The 22,997-nt window shown below is 46.0% G+C and overlaps 1 protein-coding gene across 3 annotated transcripts in view; it reads right to left on the reverse strand.

Annotated features, from left to right (window-relative positions):
- Window positions 1–208: 208 nt before the first annotated feature.
- The window catches only part of NUP85 (nucleoporin 85), a 29,215-nt gene continuing 6,426 nt past the window's right edge, over window positions 209–22,997 (reverse strand). For all 3 annotated transcript variants that reach the window (XM_060081738.1, XM_060081734.1, XM_060081735.1), the window contains exons 4-19: window positions 19,516–19,586; window positions 18,932–18,975; window positions 17,743–17,812; window positions 16,457–16,578; window positions 12,452–12,586; window positions 12,225–12,347; window positions 11,897–12,028; window positions 11,542–11,648; window positions 4,146–4,229; window positions 3,924–3,989; window positions 3,583–3,734; window positions 2,711–2,828; window positions 2,506–2,606; window positions 1,200–1,351; window positions 766–867; window positions 209–379 (exon numbers count right to left, since the gene is read on the reverse strand). In XM_060081738.1, the coding sequence (XP_059937721.1) occupies window positions 278–379; window positions 766–867; window positions 1,200–1,351; window positions 2,506–2,606; window positions 2,711–2,828; window positions 3,583–3,734; window positions 3,924–3,989; window positions 4,146–4,229; window positions 11,542–11,648; window positions 11,897–12,028; window positions 12,225–12,347; window positions 12,452–12,586; window positions 16,457–16,578; window positions 17,743–17,812; window positions 18,932–18,975; window positions 19,516–19,586 (1,681 nt within the window). In that variant the 3' untranslated portion in view covers window positions 209–277. The remainder of the gene's footprint in view (window positions 380–765; window positions 868–1,199; window positions 1,352–2,505; window positions 2,607–2,710; window positions 2,829–3,582; window positions 3,735–3,923; window positions 3,990–4,145; window positions 4,230–11,541; window positions 11,649–11,896; window positions 12,029–12,224; window positions 12,348–12,451; window positions 12,587–16,456; window positions 16,579–17,742; window positions 17,813–18,931; window positions 18,976–19,515; window positions 19,587–22,997) is intronic.

The following is a 22,997-nucleotide window of genomic DNA, read 5'->3' on the forward strand; positions in this document are numbered from 1 at the left end:
AGGTGAAGCCAAATTTCAGAAGCACAAGTAAACCGCTGAATGCTCTTGTTCAAATTTCTACTTACAAGCAGGAGGGCACTGCACTCACGGTAACTTCTGGGGGTGGCTTTTTCTCTAAGACAGCTACCTCAGGTTTACAGTGGTGGTAGATAAAAACTCCCTAGATGTAAGAACTGTAAGTTCTATAAGAACTTGCCTTATATTTGCAAAAGAAAACATTTATTCTTTTAAAAATGTATATACATTGCCTTACAAAGATAACATGTTGGAGCTGGCCTCAGGAACCTTCCAATGAGCCTTCTTTTATAATTGACCGAGCAAGATTTCGTGCAAGAGCAAGTCTCAGCATTTCCACCTTGGTGGTCTCTACATCATCATCCTAAAAGCAAAGAGCCTGCATGAGCCACAGCAGGAAGTTTACCTTCTTTATAGTTCCCAAGACTCTAATCCGAAGGTAGATAAAAGGCATATAACATTCAGTAGTATCTTTCAGGAAGTTCTTAAGAGGTGGAGCTGCACGCAAAGGGCCACTGTGACTGACTGACTGACTGACAGGAAAGAAAAAACTGAGAGACGAGCACACTAGAATCACCCCCATTTTCTCCTAAAATAAGTTGGTGTGTCACAGTTACAGGTTAAGAGGTATCTTAAGAAGCATGTGAGTTTGTAAGGGGCCAACATCTCGGGGTGGGGGTACACCTGAGCTAGAAGGAGCCTTTTCTCATCTCCATGGTGCTACCAACAAACTGGAAAATCTCAGCTGACCTGGAGTTGCTGGGCATCAGGCTCTCCACGCACTGGTCTTCCTGAGGTCAAGTCCTCCAGACATCTCATCAGCTCGTATGTTTGCTCTGCTGAAAAAATCACCTAGGAGAGAGATGCTGCTTCGCTTAGCTGTTCCCCAGCCAAAGCCTGCAGTGGTTTGGGCATGGGCTCAAGCTGAGACATCCTTTCTTGTATCTCACTTGGAGAAGTGTGCCTTCTGTATGCAACCCTGGGAGGGTAGAGCAGACCCCCATTCTCACTCCCAGCTCTTGTTGGGGTCCTGGGCTGAGCACTGTCAGTAGACAGATGCCACATTTCAAATTAAGTAGTTTTTCTTGTGTAGATATGGATTTCCAGAGTGGGTGCTACAGGGGAATACATACGCATGCACGCACACACGCACAGAAGAAAATCACTGTGGACTCAACCTGTACCTGTTTCTGTTCCAAAAGGGGCAAGGCATCTGTTAGTAGTGTCATCCAGAAAGACCGGGGGGCAATCTGGGACGTCATCAATGACAGGAGAAGAGAAGCAGCATCAACAAAACGCTTCTCCCCATATAACCGGTGGAACTCGCGGTACTTTCCTGTTGAGAACAGAGCACACTAAGTCACCTCTGATCCTAAACAAAAGAGACCCCAGACCAGCCTTTCCACAGAGCAAGGAAGTTCTTCCAGAGTGGCCTCCAAGCTCACGGGCCAACAAGACCAAAAGGATTCAAAATACACGCTTAAAAGGGGTTCCAGAGAGCCAAACCTGGGAGAATATAAGCATCAATATAAACAAAAGTCATGAATTATAACAGATTGAATAAAATAACCCATAAGGCCATTACTGATGTAAATGAAAGAATAAACGGGGACGAAGAGGAAGCCTGCCATACAGTGGAATGCCAACTATGAAACACAAGGACTGGCAGTCAGAAAATCACCAGTAGTTACTAAAACTAGTGGGTCAAAGTTTGATGAGAAACAAGACATTTAAATAATCCCAAAGTATCCCTCCACAAATTGTCAAAGGGGAAATCTTTAAACAAGTGACCAAGGTGAACTCCACCAATAAGGGGACAACACTGAGGAGGACACATCACCACGGTGGAATTCCTGCCCAAATATATAATCTGAGGCTGCTCATGGATAAACCCCAAGTGAGAACATTCTACAAGAGAGCTGAACTGACTCTTCAAAAATGTCAAGATTAAGGAAGCACCAAGAAAGGCAGAGGCACTAATGAGACATGAAAACTAAATTCATGAACCTAGACAAAATAAAGGACATTACTGGGACAACTGATGGAATCAGAATATGGATTAGATGCGAGTATTACATCAACGTTGAGCCTCCTGATTTTCATAACTGTGGTTATATAAGAGAATGTTCTTATTCTTAACAAATACACGCTCAGCTATTTATGGAGAGAGTCTCCATATAAATCTCCAACTTATTTTCCGACTGTTCCCCAAAAACCTGATTGAGAGAATAAAACAAATGAGGCAAAGTATAAATAACTGGTGAATCTGGATAAACTGTGTATGGCAGTTCCTTATTCTTTACACTACTTTCACAACTTCTAAGCTTGAAATTACCAGAAAATAAAACGTTACCAAAAAATATCCTTTGCAGAGACTGGTACACAGGGTTCTATGTGTTTTAGACTGGAGAAGCCTAGAACAGTCCCTCCAATCTCCGTAACTGTCCACCTGTGCTGAAGGTCCAGGGGACAGAGCGCAGAGAGACTCACCCAGGAACGTCAGTCGATCACTGAGCATCATGGCTGGCCCCAGGTTGTCAATGAGATCCAAATCAGAAAAGCAGCCTCGCTCACAGTAATCCCTGAGGAACCTACAAGGCCCAGCCCAGAGGTCAGAGCAGCAGTCCCAGGCCCACCTCCTCAGCCTCCCAACTGCCCAGGCAGTACCCAGGAAGCACACACAGATTGAGCGCACCTGTCTGAGACCAGCGTGGCAAAGGCGGCATCTTTGGCTCGAATGCTCCAAGAGAGGGCGGAGCCCAGGCGATTGTTGCGGACAGCTTTCATGGCCAAGATCTTACAAATGCTGCGAACTTTGCAGGGAAAACAGTAAAGACGAAACTTTCACCCTACAAATCACTCCATTCCTGAACCCTGCTGGGATAGAAGCAGCTTCCCACCTCCTCTGAGCTTTACACGGCTTCTCTGTGGGCTGCAAATACAGTTTGGCCCCCAGAACTAGGAACTTTGAGGTTTATAAATTGTCTCCTGGCAGGACTGGCTTTGTGAGTGGGTTTCATTTCAGGGGTGGTAAAAATCTTTGTATTGCTCCCCACAGATCAGCGCCTCCAATATCTGTCCACATGCTGAAAATCCTACCATCCTTTGGGTCTTGAATGCTATATGCTTTCAGAGACGGTCATAAACATGCAATACCTCTGGGAAGAACAACAACTTAGGTTTTTATCATTCGACAGTGAGGGAGAGGAGAAGGGGCCACCGTCAGCATCGTTCCCTCCCTGTGCTCTCCCCGAGCCACCTCCGGTCCTGCTTCCCCACCCAGCCAGCCTTAGCCAGCAACAGCAACCCACCTGGGACAAGTCACCTCGCACCTGCCCCAGCCTGACCTCTGGCGAACACGTGAGAGAGAGTGAGTGGGTCAGGACCTTTATAACCAGGCAATGGGCTCGACTGCTTCTAGGTGCCAGTGGATCCCTAGCTCTTTGTCCCTCTGCAATGATTTTCCTGCGTTTTGGTTTACCTCCTGGCACCCAGTGCCCAGACGCTCTCCAGGCTGGCTCACATGGCATGAGCATAGAGGGTATGCTGGGAGGACAGCCAACTCACCTTGCTCAGTCATCTGCCGCTGCTCGCAAACCCGCAGCACCTTGAGGGCTTTCTGCTCTGTGCTCAGAGGGATCCGCTCAATATGCAGCTCCAAGGAAACTCGGCCCAGCTCAGGGCAGTAGTCAAAGTAATCCACCCCCAGCTGCCACAGGCTGCACAGGTCCGAGGAGGACAGACGTGAGGGCCTCGGGCTTGGAAATTAGCACCCAAGGCGGCTCCTCCCCCAGACCTTGTAGCCTTCAGGGAACCAGACGGGAGAGAACACAGTCCGAGCTCCACTGGCAGCAGCTGCCTGCTGAAGAGCACCCCACTGCCACCCCACACCCCTGGGGCCGTCCTACCTGTGATGAGCAAAGAGTCCTGAGGCATATTCCAGCAAGAGGAACTCTCTCATGTTGGATCCAAAGCTGGAATAAAACGTAACACGGGACCAAGACTCTGGGCCTGCTCTATTCAGGGCCTCCTTCGGCAGCCCAACCTCCCTTCTAGGCACTCGGTTCAACCCACCCTCAGGAGCCTGGATGGCGGAAAGAAGAGGGCTGGCGTGGCCACGGCGTACTTACTAGAGGTTGTGCGACTGGAGGAGTTTGCAGTGATCCAGCAGGTCTGTCAGATGGGCCACAAACCACCAGTTGCTCAGGGCAATGCTACAGGTTCAGACACAAGGCAAGACTCAAAGTCAGGATGAGAGGGCATGGCCCACATGAGTGGAACATAAGCAGGAACCCCACATGTCTTTTGCTTAAAAAGGATGGCAGGGACAGAGGCAAGCTGGAATCTGGGAGCACAGAGTGAGAAGTTTCTGCCCACTAGGTGGGGACTAGTAACACTGAGAAGGACATTCAACCCCCAAAGCAGCAGCCAATGATACATTTCAATGGAGAATGTCACACAGAAAATGAGATAAAATCCAGGAACCCAATTAGATATAGAAATTGCGGACACAGAATAACATATAAGAAAAGGACTGAAAGGGACTTCCCTGGCAGTCTAGTGGTTAAGACTCCGCACTTCCAAAGCAGGGGGCACGGGTTCAATCCCTGGTCAGGGAACTAAGATCCCGCATGCCATGCCATGCGGCCAGTGGTGGGGGAAAGAATAAAAAAATAGAAAAGGACTGAAAGATCGGTGGGTTTTGATTCTTAATGAGACATGGAATTCAAAAGAACATCTTCTTTTGCATTGGAATTTGCTGTTAATTTTTCTGTTTCATAGTTTTGATTAGTGTACTTTATGAACACAACTATATATAGGATGTCACTTTAAAAACCATCTTGTGTTATCTATTAATACTTTGTTATCTGTTACTACCTTGTATAAAGAAATTATTTTTTATTCGGTTACATGATTTGTAATTTGATTTTATTGGATATGTAATCTGACACATAATGAAAGTCAGAGGTCCTTCCCCAAACCACATTTTAATCGAAACCTAGAGTCATCTGTAGGCCTTGTTAGAAATGACATTTCCTAAGGCCCTCTAAAGGTCTGATTAATTTTTTTACATCACCAACTTTTGTAAACTCTCTAGCATCCTTTTGTATAGAGTATACTATGCACTTACTGTCAGTGTGCATACATCATTTTGAATTATATTTTTTTATTTGTTACTTGGTGTAGGCCTTCCTGTTTCTGTATATAATGCTTGACTATTTTTTAAATCTTGGGAGAGGGAAAAGAAACTTTAATGGTTCCTTTCTGTAAGGCAAGATCAACCCCACGTAAAGTGGAGGGAGCAGACTAAGGCAACTACACTGTCCCCGGTGTAATCGTTCACTAAGGTAAACAATTCTGCTTTCAGGATATAAAAAGAATGGGGATTGGTGTACACTGAATTACTGGATAAATGTTTAAAACTTTTGCCTTGATCTTAGGGATACGGATACTATGATACTTCATCTGCTCCAGAATTCCATCATTATGGAAGGTCATTTGGCCTCCCTAAATTTCTTTCATATATTAGATATATTCCAACTTTACTAACAGCGATGCATATGTATCTGACATTCAAAAAACTACGCCAGTTTTCAAAAACGCTTGTATTTCTACTACCACCTTTGAACACGAAGCTATACAAGTTCACGACACGCTATACAAAGCCTCACGCTCCAATGCGTTGTTGTTGTTGCTGCTGGCTGTGCCTCTCCGCTCGAGGGATCTCAGGTCCCCGACCAGGGAGTGAACCCAGTGAAAGCCCCAGAACCCTGACCACTAGGCCCCTTTGCTCAAATTCTTATAGGGTGCTTCCTTGGTCCAGGATTGCCTTTAACGATGACTTTCATAATTTTGTAATTCTGCTGCGTTCCTTCTTGATTTTGTCCTTTTTAGACAAGAGTCCCAATAAATACGATATCTCTTTATGACAGCCCCCTAAACAAACCCTGACTCATTGGATGTTTTTTCTCTTAACTGTTCTAATTTCATCATAGGTCCTTTGTGTATCAAGTTTTTTTTTTACTTGGTTGCGCCAGGTCTTAGTTGCGGCATGCACGTAGGATCTAGTTCCCTGACCAGGAATCGAACCTGGGCCCCCAGCATTGGCAGCGTGGAGTCTTAACCACTGCGCCGCAGGGAAGTCCCAATAATTTAAGTTTAAAATACTGTTATTTCATTAACTAGAGAGCGATTTAACAAAGTGTGACAACTGGAAGTCAAGGCTGCCCTTTCAGTCAGTCACTTACCTCTCTGTATCCCTTTCATCTATAAAATGGAAGTAATTTTACCTCTTGCCTACCTGGACTGTTTTAAGAAAAAAGTGGTAAAATAGATATAAACTGCTTTAAAAAGAGTATTTTTGAACAGTACTCTATATAAATAAAAAAAACAGTAAACCTGAGCTTGAAGTTAACAGATAACTTGTCCTCTACTTAAACTGCTTACCAACAACTACATAGCTGTGTCCATAGGAAAGCACTGCAGATTGGTTCAAATCCAGTCCTGCTACTCAATGACTGACCACTTCCTTTCTTTTAACTTCCGCTTCATTGTCAAAGTGAAGGAATTATAATGGTCAGTACAGTGCTTTGAGATTCTGAAGCTATCTTCAGAGTTATGAAAAATTCAAATATAATAGATGAAGTCAGAAATAACCAGTCCTAAGAATAAAATATCATATAAGGTGAGAAAGTGTAAACTGAGAAGATGTAAAAACAAGCTGCCTCCTCACATGTAAAATCACGCACATCCCCCCTTCCTAGAATAAGTTCTATATAGAAAATTAGTCATGAGGGTTGTCTGAGCAGAGGGCTGAAGGATGAGAAGGAACCTGCCAGAGGAAGACAAGGGAAAGGAGCATTCCTGAAATAGAGGAAACAGCCAGTGTGAAGGCTCAGTGGTGAAAAGTAAGCTTGTCTTGTTCCCACTTCAGAATGAAGCCCGTGTGACTCCAACTTCAAGGCAGGTGGAGGCCAGCTCACTTAGGGCCTTGTGATGAGAAACCACTGGGACAGTAAACAGAATGACATGGTTTAAGTTTTAAAAGATTACTTAGGCTCTTCTGTGATAATGGACAATACAGAGACAGGTGATAGTGGGAAGCCAGTAAGGGGCAACCTGTTAACAGTTCAGGGAAGGGCTTCCCCGGTGGCGCAGTGGTTAGGAATCCATCTGCCAAGGCAGGGTACACGGGTTCAATCCCTGGCCCGGGAACATCCCACATGCCGCGTAACAACTAGGCCCATGCGACGCAACGAGAGAAGCTACTACACCACAACCAAGAGTAGCCCCCGCTCACCACATCTAGAGGAAGCCCGCACACAGCAACGAAGATCCAATGCAGCCAAAAATAAATACATAAATAAATTTATTAAAAAAAAAAAAAACAGTTCAGGATAACAGTGATGGGGCTAGGCCATGGCAGTGGCTGGGGAGGGATCAAGAAGTAGCTGGTTGTGAGATATGTTGTGGGTTTTTTAAAAATAAATTTATTTAATTATTTATTTATTTATTTTTGGCTGTGTTGGGTGTTCATTGCTGCGCGCGGGCTTTCTCTAGTTGTGGCGAGCATGGGCTACTCTTCGTTGCGGTGCCAGCTTCTCGTTGCGGTGGCTTCTCTTGTTGCACAGCGCAGACTCTAGGTGCGCGGGCTTCAGTCGTCGTGGCTCGCGGGCTCTAGAGCGCAGGCCCAGCAGTTGTGGCGCACGGGCTTAGTTGCTCCGTGGCATGTGGGATCTTCCCGGACCAGGGCTTGAACCCGTGTCCCCTGCATTGGCAGGCAGATTCTGAACCACTGTGCCACCAGGGAAGCCCCAAGATACGTTTTCAAGTTGAGCTAATAGGACTTACCAATAGACTGGTTAGTGCTTAAGAACTCAGTAAACAGTATGGACTTTGGTGAACGGCTTTGGGTCCAAATACCCACAGAGCCCCTTGTTAGCTGGCAGGGTGACTTTATTAGGCCTCACATTCCTTGTTTGTAAGACAGGCATGAAATAACAGCACCTAAGGTTTGTTGCATGATAAAATGAAATACTCCATAAAAGCTAATAAACGTGAACTATTATTATCACCATTCCTGTAATTATTACCACTTTGTACACAGGTGACTGTACTGGCCTTAGGATTGGTCTCCCAGCCACCAGCCTTGCTGTCCTCATACTCTTCAGACTGCTCTTTCTCAAATACAGATTTCATGGCACTGTCCTGCTGAAAATCCTCAGTGGCTCCCCATTTTCATAAAGTCAAAACTATGGGGGATAGTTTATTTGGTCCTTGATAATCTGATTTCTTTCCTACCTCCGTCACCAATTCAAGCCACCTCTCATTTAGTCCTTTGGTTCTATAGAGATGTTTGCAGTTCCTTAAGCAGGTAACAGACCACATTTCTTCCCTGCCTGTGCCTCCTCCCATGCTTTCTCTCTGCCTAAAATGACCTTTTCTAGTGTCCTTCAGTTAACTTTTCAGGAATCAACGTAGTGTAGCCTCCTTAAGGAGCTTTTCCTGACTTCCAATCTGACATAGGGTCCTCTTTTAAGGGATCCCACAACATCTGGTCTAGACTGTAAACTCCATACAAGAAAACCTGCTGTAATCTCAGCGCTTGGTACAGTGCGAGGCACATAAGAGGTGTCTGATAAATGCGGAACGAGTTGCACTTAGAAAGAAAGAGGTGTGGGAGTAGGCTGGGTGAGGGGGAAACAATACCTCAGCCTCCCAAAACAGCAGCTGTTACCTAGACTTCTAGCTGATGGTTATAGCAATACAGCCAGCAAGGGGGCTGTGGAAGACCCCAGAGCTAAGGCAGCCACGACACACGCCAGTCTGCGCAGCCCTCGGGTGTCTTCCCAGAGGGCGTACCAGCCTCAAGGCTGCAGGGCAGCGACCACTGAGGCCACGAACTAATGAAAAGGCTTGAGTGACCAAGACTGGAAGAAGTGCTAAATGAAAACGGACACCAGGGTCTTGTGCAAGTCTGAACAACACAGGTTTTGGATGTTCACACACATATAAAATGGAGAATTCTGAATGCAGGCTCTAAATGGAACAAGTGAACAAGCTCACTGTTCAAAGATGTTCAGGGAAGACTTAAATTAGCTGCTCTGGGGTGGCCTCTGCTGGAAAAGGGAGAAGTCTGGAGCTGGGAAGACCCGCGAAGGCCTGTGGTGAAGGCCCTGCCCCAGGTTGACAACTGTAACCCTCCAACGGACTGTTTGCCCTGCACTGGGGCTGCTGCCACCCCCTCATGCCAACCCCATGTCCTGCTTTTCTGGTGGCTCCGCAGCAACCACTGCCTCTGACCAGCCACGATCTGGTGGCTGTGGACCTTCTTCTGTGAATAGAGCATGAGGGTCTGTACACACCGCTCTACCCTGAAGCCAAGGTAATGGGCTGGGCCAAAGGTCTAACAGGAAGATTCTAAATTAGGCAGAAGATTCTAAATTGGACCTCTTCTTAGTTTTTGAAGGAAGACCTATTTCCTTTTAGTTTGATACTTCTGGAGGACTTTAAGAGCACCAGGAAGATGCCATCTTGCCTAGCTCCCTGTGGAGTATGTACCAGTTCCTGTTTTCCTTTTGCTAGACAGCAAGAACTAGCAGCTGCAAACCAGAAGGGGAGAAACGAGCCCTTGGAAGATTCCCAACTTCTCCTTTTAGCTGTGGGGATAATAGGCAAACACGTGGCCCTTCAGCAGGGGCTGATGAACTGTGGCCTCCAAGGGCCTCTATGCTCTGCTTCAGGATCCCTCTCTGCCCCTTAGGGCCTGGCATAGTTGCCATGGGGGTAATCAGGTGGCCCTACAGAAAGCTCCCTTCTGCGCCTTGAGAAAGGATCCCCCTCATTCCCCTTTCACAGAGCAGTCATGAACCCAGCTGACGTCACACCCAAAGCAGCAAGGCTTTCCTATACCACCAGCCCACTGGCCCAGCCCCAGAAAGACACAGCCCTCTTCCCTGGGAATCGAGCTTGGGCCTGACTGGTACAACACGTGAGAAAGCGGGTGTTCACGAGACCCCAGATCCAATCCTTCCCCATCCAGGAGGGCATTATGTCTAAAACTGCTACTCTCTCTGAAGGTACTTCAGCCCTTCTTCCAATTCGTGGATGAGGTCCCAGGACTTGCTTTTCAGTGCCTCTTTCAGAATAGGGTAGGAAGTAGCTTCCTGATCAGAAAAACCCAAACTCCTAGATTCACAGCTAACAGAAATACCTCAGATCCTTTCCTGCTTGCCGGAGCAAGAGACACCCAGACTGAGGGGCTGCAAGCCTTACCCCTCCTCAACTGGCATGAGAGTGACGCCGTTTTCTGTGGCGTTCATAAAAGCCACTCCTCTTCGTTGGCATGTCCTTATATTTTCCTTCTACTGCCACTGAAAAGAACAAGGTACTTTCCCTTTTTATTGTCCTTCCTCCTTGCTCTGTTCAAATCTTAAAAATCCAGATGTGGCTTATGAAGGAAGCCCTGGAAGAAATAACCCACTGCTGTTTAGACAACATATTCAGGAATGCCTATTACTTCGAATTATAGGCAGAGTCCCTGACAAAGCCAAATAACGATGCGCGAGTGCCTCTGGAAGTTATTCTCACTAACCCTCCATGCAGATGCCACGCTGGCTGCCAGCCACCATCAGCTGAGTTCTGTAAGTCATCTTCCAGCTCCACTAAAGTCCCTATTTTACAGGTTTGTGCAAAAAATACTGACACAAAACCCCTTTTCCTTTCTCCAAATCTAACACCATTTTCTTGAAGCCCTGGCTTGCTTTCGGCCAAACAGGAAGAGTAAGGTAGGGGGTAAGACCTTCCCACCGCCCAGATCTACTAACAAGGATCCAGTCAAAGTCAGTGAATTTGATACTCAAGCAACGCCATCTGCTCCAGTTCCCAACCTTCTCCCTTCTCCAAGTCTTTGGTGCAACACCTACTTTTCCAGGCTGTACAAGAAGAGAAGGTAAATTCTTTCTGACTTACTACACACGGGAATTTCTGGAAAGCTTTACCTTGCATTCAGTTTCACATTCCCTTTCCTGCCTTTGCTGAAGGCTCGGGGAGAGGTCTGGGGAGAGGGCTGATATAGAATCCCTGCTCTGAACAGACCCAGCCGGGAGCCCAATGGTGCGGTGGCTCTTGGCTCACCAGAGTGAGCCTGTTGAGAAGTCCCTTAAGGTGGCTGCATGTCCATCAGGTTCCAAGAAATAAGTCTGCTGGCTGTTTCTGGATTTTAAATATCAAAGTAATTTCCTGCAACGTTATTTTAAGTCAACATCCCTGAAATGCAAACTGTTATAGACACAGTAGCCCTCCAGCCTCAGGAAGGCCCCCAAGCTTGTCCAGAGAGAAGCCACTGTCTACCTAATGTGGCTGTGGAGGGGAAGCAGGTCTGTGACCAGAAGGTTAAGACACCAACAAGAAGGAACAGGACATCCTAGAAAAGGACGGCAGTGATGGCTGTACAACACTGTGAATGTACCTAACGGAACCGCACACCTAAGACGGTGAGAATGGTGATGGTGCAGCAGGTCCTACCTGCACTCCTTGATCACTTGGTGGATGTCAAACTCGAAGGCTGCCATCAAAATGTTGTCCAGGGGTTCTGGGCTGCTCTCACCTCCCAAAAATAGGTCAAGGCTGGACTGTGGAAAGGTGGTGACCCATTCAATCGCCAGATGGAAGCAGAGACTCAAGGGGGCAGGCAGGGCTGCTGTATAGGGAACACTGGAGAAGGGTGATGGGGTTCTTCAAAAAGGGGCCAAAGGAAAGCTCTTGCCTGTTTTCCAGGGAGGTTCAACTCAATGAGGCCACACGGTGAAAATGACCCAGCAGGGAGCAGAGCCCCCAGGATCCCTCCTCCCCACCCCCACCCCAAGGAGCTCAGACTCACCTGGGCATAGAAGTGCAGGTCCATGGGTTTTACTGTGGGGTGAGAGTACAGGAGCCGGGTCACTAGGAAATGATACCAGTTACTCAGAAGCTCCTTCTGCTCCAACAGCGCAGCTTCATCTCCCAGCATGATCTGAGAAGAGAGGTGCTTTCCCTTAGGTCTGGGGGTGACCCCCCGATAATGCTCCTGACCTCGACTGAAAGCTCTCTCCTTCCCTCAGAGCCAATAAACAGCCCTGTCTCAGGGGGACATGTCGTTGCTGCACTGGATGCCACAGGCCCCGGGGGAAGCCAACTTGGACCCTGGCCCGGACTTGCTTCCCACAGACCTTGCAGAGAGACTCGAGGTGAGGACTGGAGGCGAACGTGCCGTCCTGCAGGTGCCGCTCACACCCCTCGTGCCAGTGCTGCCACTTCAGCTCCAGCTCCGTTAGTGTCTGAGTGTTGCCAGGCTGCGGGAAGAGACGCAGAGCGATGCCATCACCTCACAAACCCCGTACGCTCACTGAACGAACCCACCTCCATGACCCAAAAGAGCAGGGCTGCTTGCACATACGCTGAGAACAGGCATGGTCCGCATCAGGTCCCCAAGGATTCGGCACATGCCTGCAGAGGTGGGGCTGGTGTCGGCTTCCTTGGAGAGCATCTGTCGGGCCTCATCCAGCCGGCCCTGCAGCACCAAGACGGTCACCTGGGAGGGTACCCAAGAACACAAGCATTCACGGAGGCTCAGAAGCCACTCCCCTCAGCCCACACTGGCTTCCTAGTCTTGGAGAAATGTGATGGTTCCCTCCCTCCAGAGGTAATCCAATTCATCCAATCGCCCAGTTTGGTTTTGTTTTGTTTTGTTTTGTTTTTTTCGCGGTACACAGGCCTCTCACTGTTGTGGCCTCTCCCGTTGCGGAGCACAGGCTCCGGATGCGCAGGCTCAGCGGCCATGGCTCACGGGCCCACCCGCTCCGCGGCATATGGGATCTTCCTGGACCGGGTCATGAACCGGTGTCCCCTGCATCGGCAGGTGGACTCTCAACCACTGCGCCACCAGGGAAGCCCCCAATCTCCCAGTTTTTTTTTTTTTTTGCTGTACGCGGGCCTCTCACTGTTGTGGCCTCTCCCGTTGCGGAGCACAGGCTCCGGACACGCAGGCTCTGCGGCCATGGCTCACGGGCCCAGCCGCTCCGCGGCATGTGGGATCTTCCCAGACCGGGGCACGAACCCATGTCCCCTGCATCGGCAGGCGGACTCTCAACCACTGCGCCACCAGGGAAGCCCCCAATCTCCCAGTTTTAACCTATACCATGCTTTCAAACTGCACGTTGTAACCCATTGCAGGTTATGACCAACTTTTAAAAAATAAATAAAATAGAAAATAAAAAATACCAGAGTGCATCAAATAAAGTATTGGCTCATAAACGTTTCAGTTCAAATACATATATGTATACATATAAACGCTCAGTATAAATACAGTTGATCCTTTCTATTCAGATTCCATATCTGTGAATATGCCTACCTGTTAAAACTTATTTGTAACCCCAAAGTCAATACCCGAGGTGCTTTCACCATCATCTGTGGACATGTGCAGAGGGACAAAAAATTTGAGTCACCTGATGTGCACATTCCCAGCTGAGGCTGAACGAGGCGCCACTCTACATTCTGGTACCAGCTCTCACACTAAATTAGTGTCTTTCTGGCGATCTATTTAGTGCCACATTTTTTGCATTTTTGTGCTTTCTGTTGGGCCCCCAAGCATTGTGCTGAAGTGCTGCCCGATTCCTAACTGCAAAGAAGGCTACGACATGCCACACAGAGAATGTATGTGTTATATAAGGTAAGAGAACATACGTGTTAGATATACGTGTTGGTTCAGTCAAGGATTATAGTGCTGCTGGCCATGAGTTCAATTTTAATGAATCAATAATACATATTAAATAAGGTGTCTTGAAACACAAACATACACAAGATTATAAATTCATCAGCGGACAAAAGTGTTGTGACCAGAGGCTCGAAAGAACCCTGTAATTCCCCTATAAAGAGCGATGGTTCAGTAATCGAGAGCTCAGGGTTCCAGGCAACTTTATAGAACATAACTATCATGAATAATGAGAATCAACATTATATACATACAAGTATATATGTAAAATATACACAATATGTAAAACATACACAGTAAAAGTTCTTCCATTAAGCCACACTCAAAAAAGCCAAGGATATATATACTGACAAGTCCCCAATTCCTCTCTCTAGCCTGAACTTCCTTCTCTGAATTCCAGACGTGTATATCCTACTGCCAGTCAATGTCTCCACTTGGCTCTCCTAGGCATCTTGTTTAACATGCCTAAAAGTAAACACCCGGGGACCTCCAACTCACCAACCCACATTCTTCTATTTCTTACACATCCAATCCATTAGCAAATCCTATCACTGTATCTTTAAACTGCATCCAGAATCAAATCACTTCTCACCATCTCCTGCACTCAGCTCCTACCCTTGTCCAAGCTGCCACCACCTGTGCCTGGTTTAGGACCTCAGCCTCCAAACTGGTCTCTCTGCTCTGCCTTTGCTCTGTTCTCAGCAGTTTGGCCAGAGGACCCTTTGAAAACCTAAGTTAGATCACAGTGCTCCTTCGCCTGACTCTCCAACGTCCCCCTCACCCCATCTGACTCAGGAGTAAAATGGGAGCTCTAACCTTGTCCATCATCTAGCTCATACATTTATGCCCTTCAACGAATTTAATCATAGCAGCCATGTGGGGTGGGTGTTGTTATTATCTCCATGGTACAGAGGAGGGAACTAAAGGCTGTTAAGTAGCTCATTCAAGAGCCCACAGCTGGTAAGAGGCAGAGCTGGGATGCTAACCCGGGCAGTTTGGCACCACAGGCCACGTTCTTACCACTCAGCTATGCTGCCTCTCTAAAAGCTAAAGCCCTTACCCCTCCTCGCCTTCTTCAGGTCTCTGCTCACATGTCACCCCACAAGGGAGGCCTTCCTTGACACCCCTACTCTAGCACTCCCAATTCCCCTCCCTTGCTTTATTTCTCTCCACAGCACTTCACTTTTACACATGCTACATATTTGACTTGTTTCTGTATTTATCTCCTGTCTCCTCACCCAGGATGTAAGCTCCGTAAGGGCAGGAATCATTGCCCTCTTTGGTCATGGTTGTTTCCGCAGTGCCTGCAAACAGTAGCACTCAATAAATACTCAGTGAATGAATCAGAGACTCAAAATCTAGGCCCAATAATTTCTGAGCTAAGTCTCTCCCCCTTACCTGCATGGATCTCCTGGCACCAAAAGGCCCAGGAACAGCCTCGAAGGTGACAACTCCTTACTTGAATTTCAGATGTTATAAGCCTCCATTATTCAAGTCAACCAGCAGCCTCCTCCCTGCTCCCTCCCAACCGTGTCACCAGTTGGCAGAGGTGACTGGGAAAGCACTGCTCTCACAGAAAGAGAATACGTACACACAGGCTGATTTTCAAAGTGATAATCCAACGTGACTTTGGGATCATCAATGTCTTTGTTTTGTTTTTGTTTTTTAAATATTTATTTATTTATTTAGGCTGTGCCAGGTCTGAGTTGCAGCACTCAGGATCTTCGTTATGGCATACAGGCTCTTTAGTTGTGGCATTTGGAATCTTTAGTTGTGGCATGCGTGTGGGACCTAGTTCCCTGACCAGGGATCAAACCCAGGCCCCTTGCGTTGGCAGCACGGAGTCTTATCCACTGCGCCACTAGGGAAGTCCCAAGGTCTTTGTTTTTAATAGCTTTACTGAGTTACAATTTACACATTATAAACATTCACCTGTTTAAGTGTATAATTCGACGAATTTTAGTTGAGTTCCCAAAGTTGTGCACCATCACCACAATCCAGTTCTAGAACATTTCTATCATCTCAAAACAACTGTCATGCTCATTTATATCAAACCCCTACCCCAGCAGCTATCCATTGGGTTTGTATTATCGTCATGCCTTCTAATCCTTAGATCCACAAAGAAATCAAAATTCCCTCTCACTGCAAAGTCTACAAAGCATTGTTTTTCTTACATGATAACTTAGTTCAAAACCCTCCCACAGGGCTTCCCTGGTGGTGCAGTGGTTAAGAATCCGCCTGCCAATGCAGGGGACATGGGTTCGAGCCCTGGTCCGGAAAGATCCCACATGCCGCGGAGCAACTAAGCCCGTGTGCCACAACTACTGAAGCCTGCGCATCTAGAGCCCGTACTCCGCAACGAGAGAAGCCTCTGCAATGAGAAGCCCTCGCACCGCAACAAAGAGTAGCCCCTGCTCGCCGCAACTAGAGAAAGCTCGGGCACAGCAACAAAGACCCAACACGGCCAAAAATAAATAAATTAAATAAATTTATTAAAAAAGAAAAAAAAAAACAAAACCTCTCCCACGGAGCAGGGAAGAAAAAAGACCTAAGCACGTCTCCATAATTGCAGACTCAAAGAACCAAGTGCACACAGGCTCAGCAGGCAAACCCTCAGGCCTGCCTGTGAGCACAGAGAAAAGAGAATATAAGGTGGAAGGCAGGGAGGCCCAGCCTGCATAAGGGTCTTACCAAGTTCCAGAATCTCTCGTGTTTGCTTGGATTCTCACTGCCCAGAACATCTGCCGACAAACTGTCCACCTCACACACGTGCAGTTGGACCCAGTCAAGGAGGTGAAGGAGAAGACGGCCGGCTGGAAGGAAAAACTCTCATCACACACAAAAGCAGTAAATTCCAATTTCCCAAAGTACAGAGAACGTAGGACACACGAGCTGACTATGTAGGAAGTGGTTTATCCCTCTTAAGTGAGCACACATGTGGTCCTGAATAAAGGGCTGAGCTAGCAAATGGACTTTTATGGAATGCTTCCTCTGGCCAGGCAGCTCCACCTTCCACTGAATCCTGGGAAGGGTTGGATATAAGACCCAGACATCACCACCCCACCCCACCCCAGATTCTTCAGAACTACGCAATACTCACTGGCTATGTAAGTCATGGCCATATAGGTGCCAGGTATGCAACAATGATAAAAACATAGCAACAGCCCTCAAAATCTACTGGAGGAGGCGGGCAGATAAACAACTAATTTTAATATCAAGTTGCTCTGTGCTTTAGCAGGAGTATGAATAAAAAGCTATGACTGCAAAGAGACTATTAATACACATTTATGAATAACAGTAAACATAAACCATTAAAAGAATGCAAAAAAGCCTGTAGCACCTCCACAGAGAGCCCACTCAAGCCAGGATACTGTGCTGACCACAATTTAATTCAAGATCAACAGAATAATTCGGAGTGGACCATTAACTTGTAGGGTTGCCCCTGCCCCAATCACTAGTGAAAGAATTGTCAAAGTGACTTTGCCGCCTACCACCTAATTCCTCTTCATATCCATAAAACCTTTTTCCTTTAAAAAATTTTAAACAACAGAAATGTATTGTCTCACATTTCAGGAGGCTAAAAGTCTGAGACTAATGTGTTGGAAGGGTTGGGACCTTCAGAGGCTAAGGAAGAACCTGTGCCACACCCCTCCCCTAGCTTCTCCTAAAACTTTCTTAAGCTTGACCAATCCATGATATAAATATCGACCACCCCTTTCGCACACTAGTTTAATATGTTTTCTTGGTATTTTTCAGGGGTCACCTGCCTAAGATTTCAGATTTTCAGAAGATTGTCTGATTCTTTTTGCAGTATCTGACAAAACAGCAGGCTTCTTTGGGTATCATGTAATACTTTCTGATGGTTATGTTGATGAAAAGCAATGAAAAGAGCATTCTAGGCAACAAAACACTCATCACAACATAGAAAAGGGCAGGGGGACACCTCTGATGTTGTGACAAGATGATTCTGTGCTCACCTGGGGCTACTTCAATAAAAAGAATCTCACAAAGGTTCCAAATGAGCTCCATTGCTGACAGACTGGAGATCTAAGGAAGAAATGGAGACAAAGTTTTCACTGAAAACATTCCTGAGGTTTTTTCTTAAAGCAAAGAAACAAAGGAAAGCTTGAAACACATCATGGTCATTCATTAACTCAACATTTACTGACCATTCCTATGGCAGGGTTTCCCACAAGGCAGCCAGTGAGAGAATTTTAGGGGGTGGGACACAGACTAATATTTTCTATTTTAATGGTTGTGGTTTTAGTTTAACATGCATTAGAAAAATATAACTAGCTCATTACACCCATGATCTTGATGAATATTATGGTTTAGGAAGAGGCTTTGAGTGTAAAGGGAGAGGCGATTTTTAGAAAAATATTCACTAAATAATATTACAACATATAGATACAGCAAAAATTGTGAAGTTGGTATTCAAGGGACTGACACTTAGGAAACAGTCTACTAAAAAGCAAACCCGGGACTTCCCTGGAGGTCCAGTGGTTAAGACTGCGCACTTCCAACGCAGGGGGCGCAGGTCTGGGAACCAAGATCTCATGTGAAGTGGCAAAAACAAAAAACAAAAAACAAAAAACCACAAACCCAATATAAGACACCAAAATAAATCGGGTCTGGACCCTGCCCTTAGGATATGCAGTATTCCCTCCCCCACCATTCTTCTGTGCAAAATCACAAAATACCTTAATCATAAGGAAAAATAAATGTTTTGATGACAGAGATAATGCACCAGTCCCTATTCACTACTGAGTTTGAACAATATCAAAATTCTAACCAAAGAAAGAGAATTCTTTAAGTCATCTTCCAACTAAAGTTAAACAACCGGCAGCTTAAAAATGCTGGGTTCATTAGCTGAGTTCAGTTTATGAGACTAACCAGTGATTCCAAAAGCTTAGCTCACTATCTCAGGTGACACAATGTGGTTAGAATTTGTATTTCCCATTTAGCAAGCACATCCTTGTGTTCTAATGTGTGAGGCCTTGAAGGGGGCACCGGGAAGTTCAAGATGATTCTTACCACCCCAAGGAGTTGCCTATCTACCTGGAAAGAGAGACTTCTGCAAAACCACTGATTGCAATGCCACTACAGGTGGGTGCTGAGGATGTAGCTGGACATAAAGGAGGTACCAGTACAACAAAACCCCCTTACCTGGATGCTAAACTGGCGGTCACTGGCTGGATCTTTACCAGCAACTAACAAAACACAAGACATTTTAAGTGAGCAATAAAACTTTAGTCTTACTGTTATAGCTTCACATATAAGTACTGTGGCTTGTGCCTGCTAAGACCATCCATTTTCACTATAGATTTTTTAAAAAAATGCTTCATAGCTCTGTTGTAGATGAATGATCTCAAACCAAGGCCTTCAAACTACACGTGGCTCTTTCAACTACAATACAGCAAACGTAGAGACCACCATGTTATATAAGACTCTACCCAGCATCTAGGAGGCACATAGCTCTTGTGGTTATGATGACTTTAAATCACCAAGGTCAAAGAACTGGGAATGTGATTATCGAAGATTTTTAATTTGGCCCTTCAGCCTCGTATGTGTCAACATAATATGTTCTAATTTCAAAAACGTACTCAAGACAATTGCCAAAAAATTAAGGATTATGTAAGATGGGAAAGTAAGAGTTTTGAACTGGAATGTCAATCAGATTTTAGCTTGTCGTATTTATAGCCAGATAAATCCTTCAACTACTATCACATACAAACAGACAAAGTCCTTACTTGCAAGCTGGTGCATTTCCTCCAGGCATGCTCTTATGACTGATCGGTAGTTTTTACTTACTCGAACCAACCTACAAACAATGAAATGACATACAAGACGAATCTGGAACAGTTTGTGGTGACAGAAAGTAAGGAACATCTTGTGAAGATAGAAAGTATAAAAAAAAAAAGATAAGAAGTTGCTGAAAGACAGGAGCCAACTTGAAGGAGCTCCTAATGACCAAAGCTGAAAACAACTTGAGTGACAAAATAAGTAAAACACCACATAACCCACTGACTAAAATAAATATCTTTGAGTCCACACTGATATTAATTGTTGCAAATGAGACCCACTGATGGACCCTAAAACCAGTGGCTGAAATTTGAGGAGAAATGGGATTTGCATAGTCTCAAGGTTTCTCTCCCAAATACTTATTAGTTACACAGGGAAAGATGGTAACTTTACAATACAGAAACCCAGTAGAAACCACATTAACCAAGCAATCAGGGTCAACAATAACATAAGAAGGCATCAACATCATGAACCTCGTGATATGATGTACTGAGAAGGACATATCACACCACTTCTGTGGTATTCTTGCTAAAAATGCATAACCTCTGTCCAACCATGAGAAAGCAACAGACAAACCCAGGACAGTTTTGAGGGACAGTCTCTAAGACAATTGGTCAATATTTTTCAAAAGTGTCAAGGTCGGGCTTCCCTGGTGGCGCAGTGGTTGAGAGTCCGCCTGCCGATCCAGAGGACACGGGTTCGTGCCCCGGTCCAGGAAGATCCCACATGCCGCGGAGCGGCTGGGCCCGTGAGCCATGGCCGCTGAGCCTGCGCGTCCGGAGCCTGTGCTCCGCAATGGGAGAGGCCACAACAGTGAGAGGCCTGCATACCGCCAAAAAAAAAAAAAAAAAAAAAAAAAAGTGTCAAGGTCATGAAGGAGATGAGGGAGAAAAAAACTAAATGCAATCTCATTTGGCTGCAGAAGAGAAAAAAGGACATTAGTGGAAAACTTAGTGAAATTCAAATAAGGTCTTCAGTTAATCATACTGCATCAATATTTTTTAAAATTAATTAAGTAATTAATTTTATTTTTGGCTGTGTTGGGTCTTCATTGCTGTGCGCGGGCTTTCTGTAATTGTGGCGAGCGGGGGCTACTCTTTGCTGCGGTGCGGGGGCTTCTCATTGTCAAGGCTTCTCTTGTTGCGGAGCATAGGCTCTAGGCGCACAGGCTTCAGTAGTTGTGGCGCGTGGGCTCAGTAGTTGTGGTGCACAGGCCTAGTTGCTCCGCGGCATGTGGGATCCTCCTGGACCCCGTGTCCCTTGCACTGGCAGGCAGATTCTTAACCACTGCACCATCAGGGAAGCCCAATACTGCATCAATGTTTAAGTTTCCTGGTTAAAATACCAGTAATGTGGTTATGTAAGATATTAACATTAGAGAAGCCTGGTAAGGGATGTACAGAAATCTATTATTTTTGTACCTTTTCTATAAGTTTAAAATTAGTTCCAAATAGAGTTCTTCAAAAAGGAAATAGCAAATTGTAAAGCAACTATACTCCAATAAAAATTAATTAAAAAAAAATTTGGTAGAAGGGGTTCTACAACTAAGCAGGTGGCAACAAGGTCATCTCTCCATCATCACCATAGGCTGTTGGAGATAGGAGAGACCTCACAGGTCTATCAGTCTGGGTCTTTGTTTTGGAAATGATGCGAAAGAAGCCTAAATCATGGGGCTTCCCTGGTGGCAAAGTGGTTAAGAATCCGACTGCCAATGCAGGGGACACGGGTTCCAGCCCTGGTCTGGGAAGATCCCACATGCCACGGAGCTCCTAAGCTTGTGCGCCACAACTACGAAGCCTGCACTCTGGAGCCCGCGAGCCACAACTACTGAGCCCACACGCCACAACTACTGAAGCCCACGTGCCTAGAGCCCATGCTCCACAACAAGAGAAGCCACCGCAGTGAGAAGCCCTCGCACCACAACGAAGAGTAGCCCCCGCTCACCACGACTAGAGAAAGCCCGCCTGCAGCAACAAAGACCCAACACAGCCAAAAATAAATAATAAATTAATAAATTAAAAAAAGAAGCCTAAATCATGCTCTAAACACACCCGCACACACAAAGGAAATAGCAGAACAAAACAAACAGAAAGCAATTGGCTATTAGTTACCAATATGCAGATCCTTAGCAAGAAACATTAGTTCTAAATGAAGAAACCTGGGGCTTCCCTGGTGGCGCAGTGGTTGAGAGTCCGCCTGCCGATGCAGGGGACGCGGGTTCGTGCCCCGGTCTGGGAGGATCCCACATGCCGCGGAGCGGCTGGGCCCGTGAGCCATGGCCGCTGAGCCTGCGCGTCCGGAGCCTGTGCTCCTCAACGGGAGAGGCCGCAGCAGTGAGAGGCCCGCGTACCGCGATGAAGAGTGGCCCCCGCTTGCCACAACTAGAGAAAGCCCTCGCATAGAAACGAAGACACAACACAGCAAAAATAAATAAATAAATTAATAATAATTAAATGAAGAAACCTAAAGGCCACCTACTGGCTCCATTTATTTTCATTCTTATTTATTTATTTTTTTCCTGGCTCCATTTAAAGATGAACAGAAGCTACAATGGGGCCACCAGGAGGTGAAGCAACTTGCACACACTGTCTCACCTAATCCTCACTACTCCTTACCCCCTTTCACAGTCAAGATTCAGGCCCAAATAAATAACTCACCCAGCCAAAAAACAAGGTAATATGCTGACCCTCATGCACAAAACAGGAGCTACCATCCCACCATTAGTAGGATATTTACTAATTTATTAATTCAGCAAACATTTCAGAGCACCTACTGTATAGATGTACGAGGAGATCTGGGAACAGAGGGCCCACATAAATAAGACGGGGTCCCTGCCTTCCAGGAATTACAGGACTTTTGACATATATTTTCCTTGGAGTCATAATAGATTTCTCTGAGTTATCAATATTCTGTACCAGAGCCTCTTGTCACCAGTGATCTCTCATACACAGACACATACGTAGACACAGACAGACAGACAGACAGACAGACAGACAGACAGACACACACACACACACACACACACACACACACACACACACACCAGGGTATCCTCCAGGGTGATTTATTTGTAAAATGCTTATCAAGGAAGCAAAATACTGTGACACTGTGGTTAATAATAAGACATATAAAACTGGTCTTCGGGACTTCCTGCAGGGGGTGAGGGTTCGATCCCTGGTTGGGGAACTAAGATCCCCCATGCTGCGCAGTGCAGCCAAAAAGTAAAAAAAAAAATAAAAAAATAAAATAAAATAAAACTGGTCTTCATCCCCAGTCCCTGACCCACAGCTCCTAAAATCTTTGAAAATTCCTAAGTGATAAGAGTGCTAGAAGCATCTTTTGTTCCAACTCTAGGTGGCTCCTGGATGAGGGCTGGTCACAAGAAAGACCAAGTCATAATTAGAAACTTGAAATTTTTAGCCCTGTCCCT

The sequence above is a fragment of the Mesoplodon densirostris genome, chromosome 18, assembly GCF_025265405.1.
Source record: "Mesoplodon densirostris isolate mMesDen1 chromosome 18, mMesDen1 primary haplotype, whole genome shotgun sequence".
Taxonomy (NCBI): domain Eukaryota; kingdom Metazoa; phylum Chordata; class Mammalia; order Artiodactyla; family Ziphiidae; genus Mesoplodon; species Mesoplodon densirostris.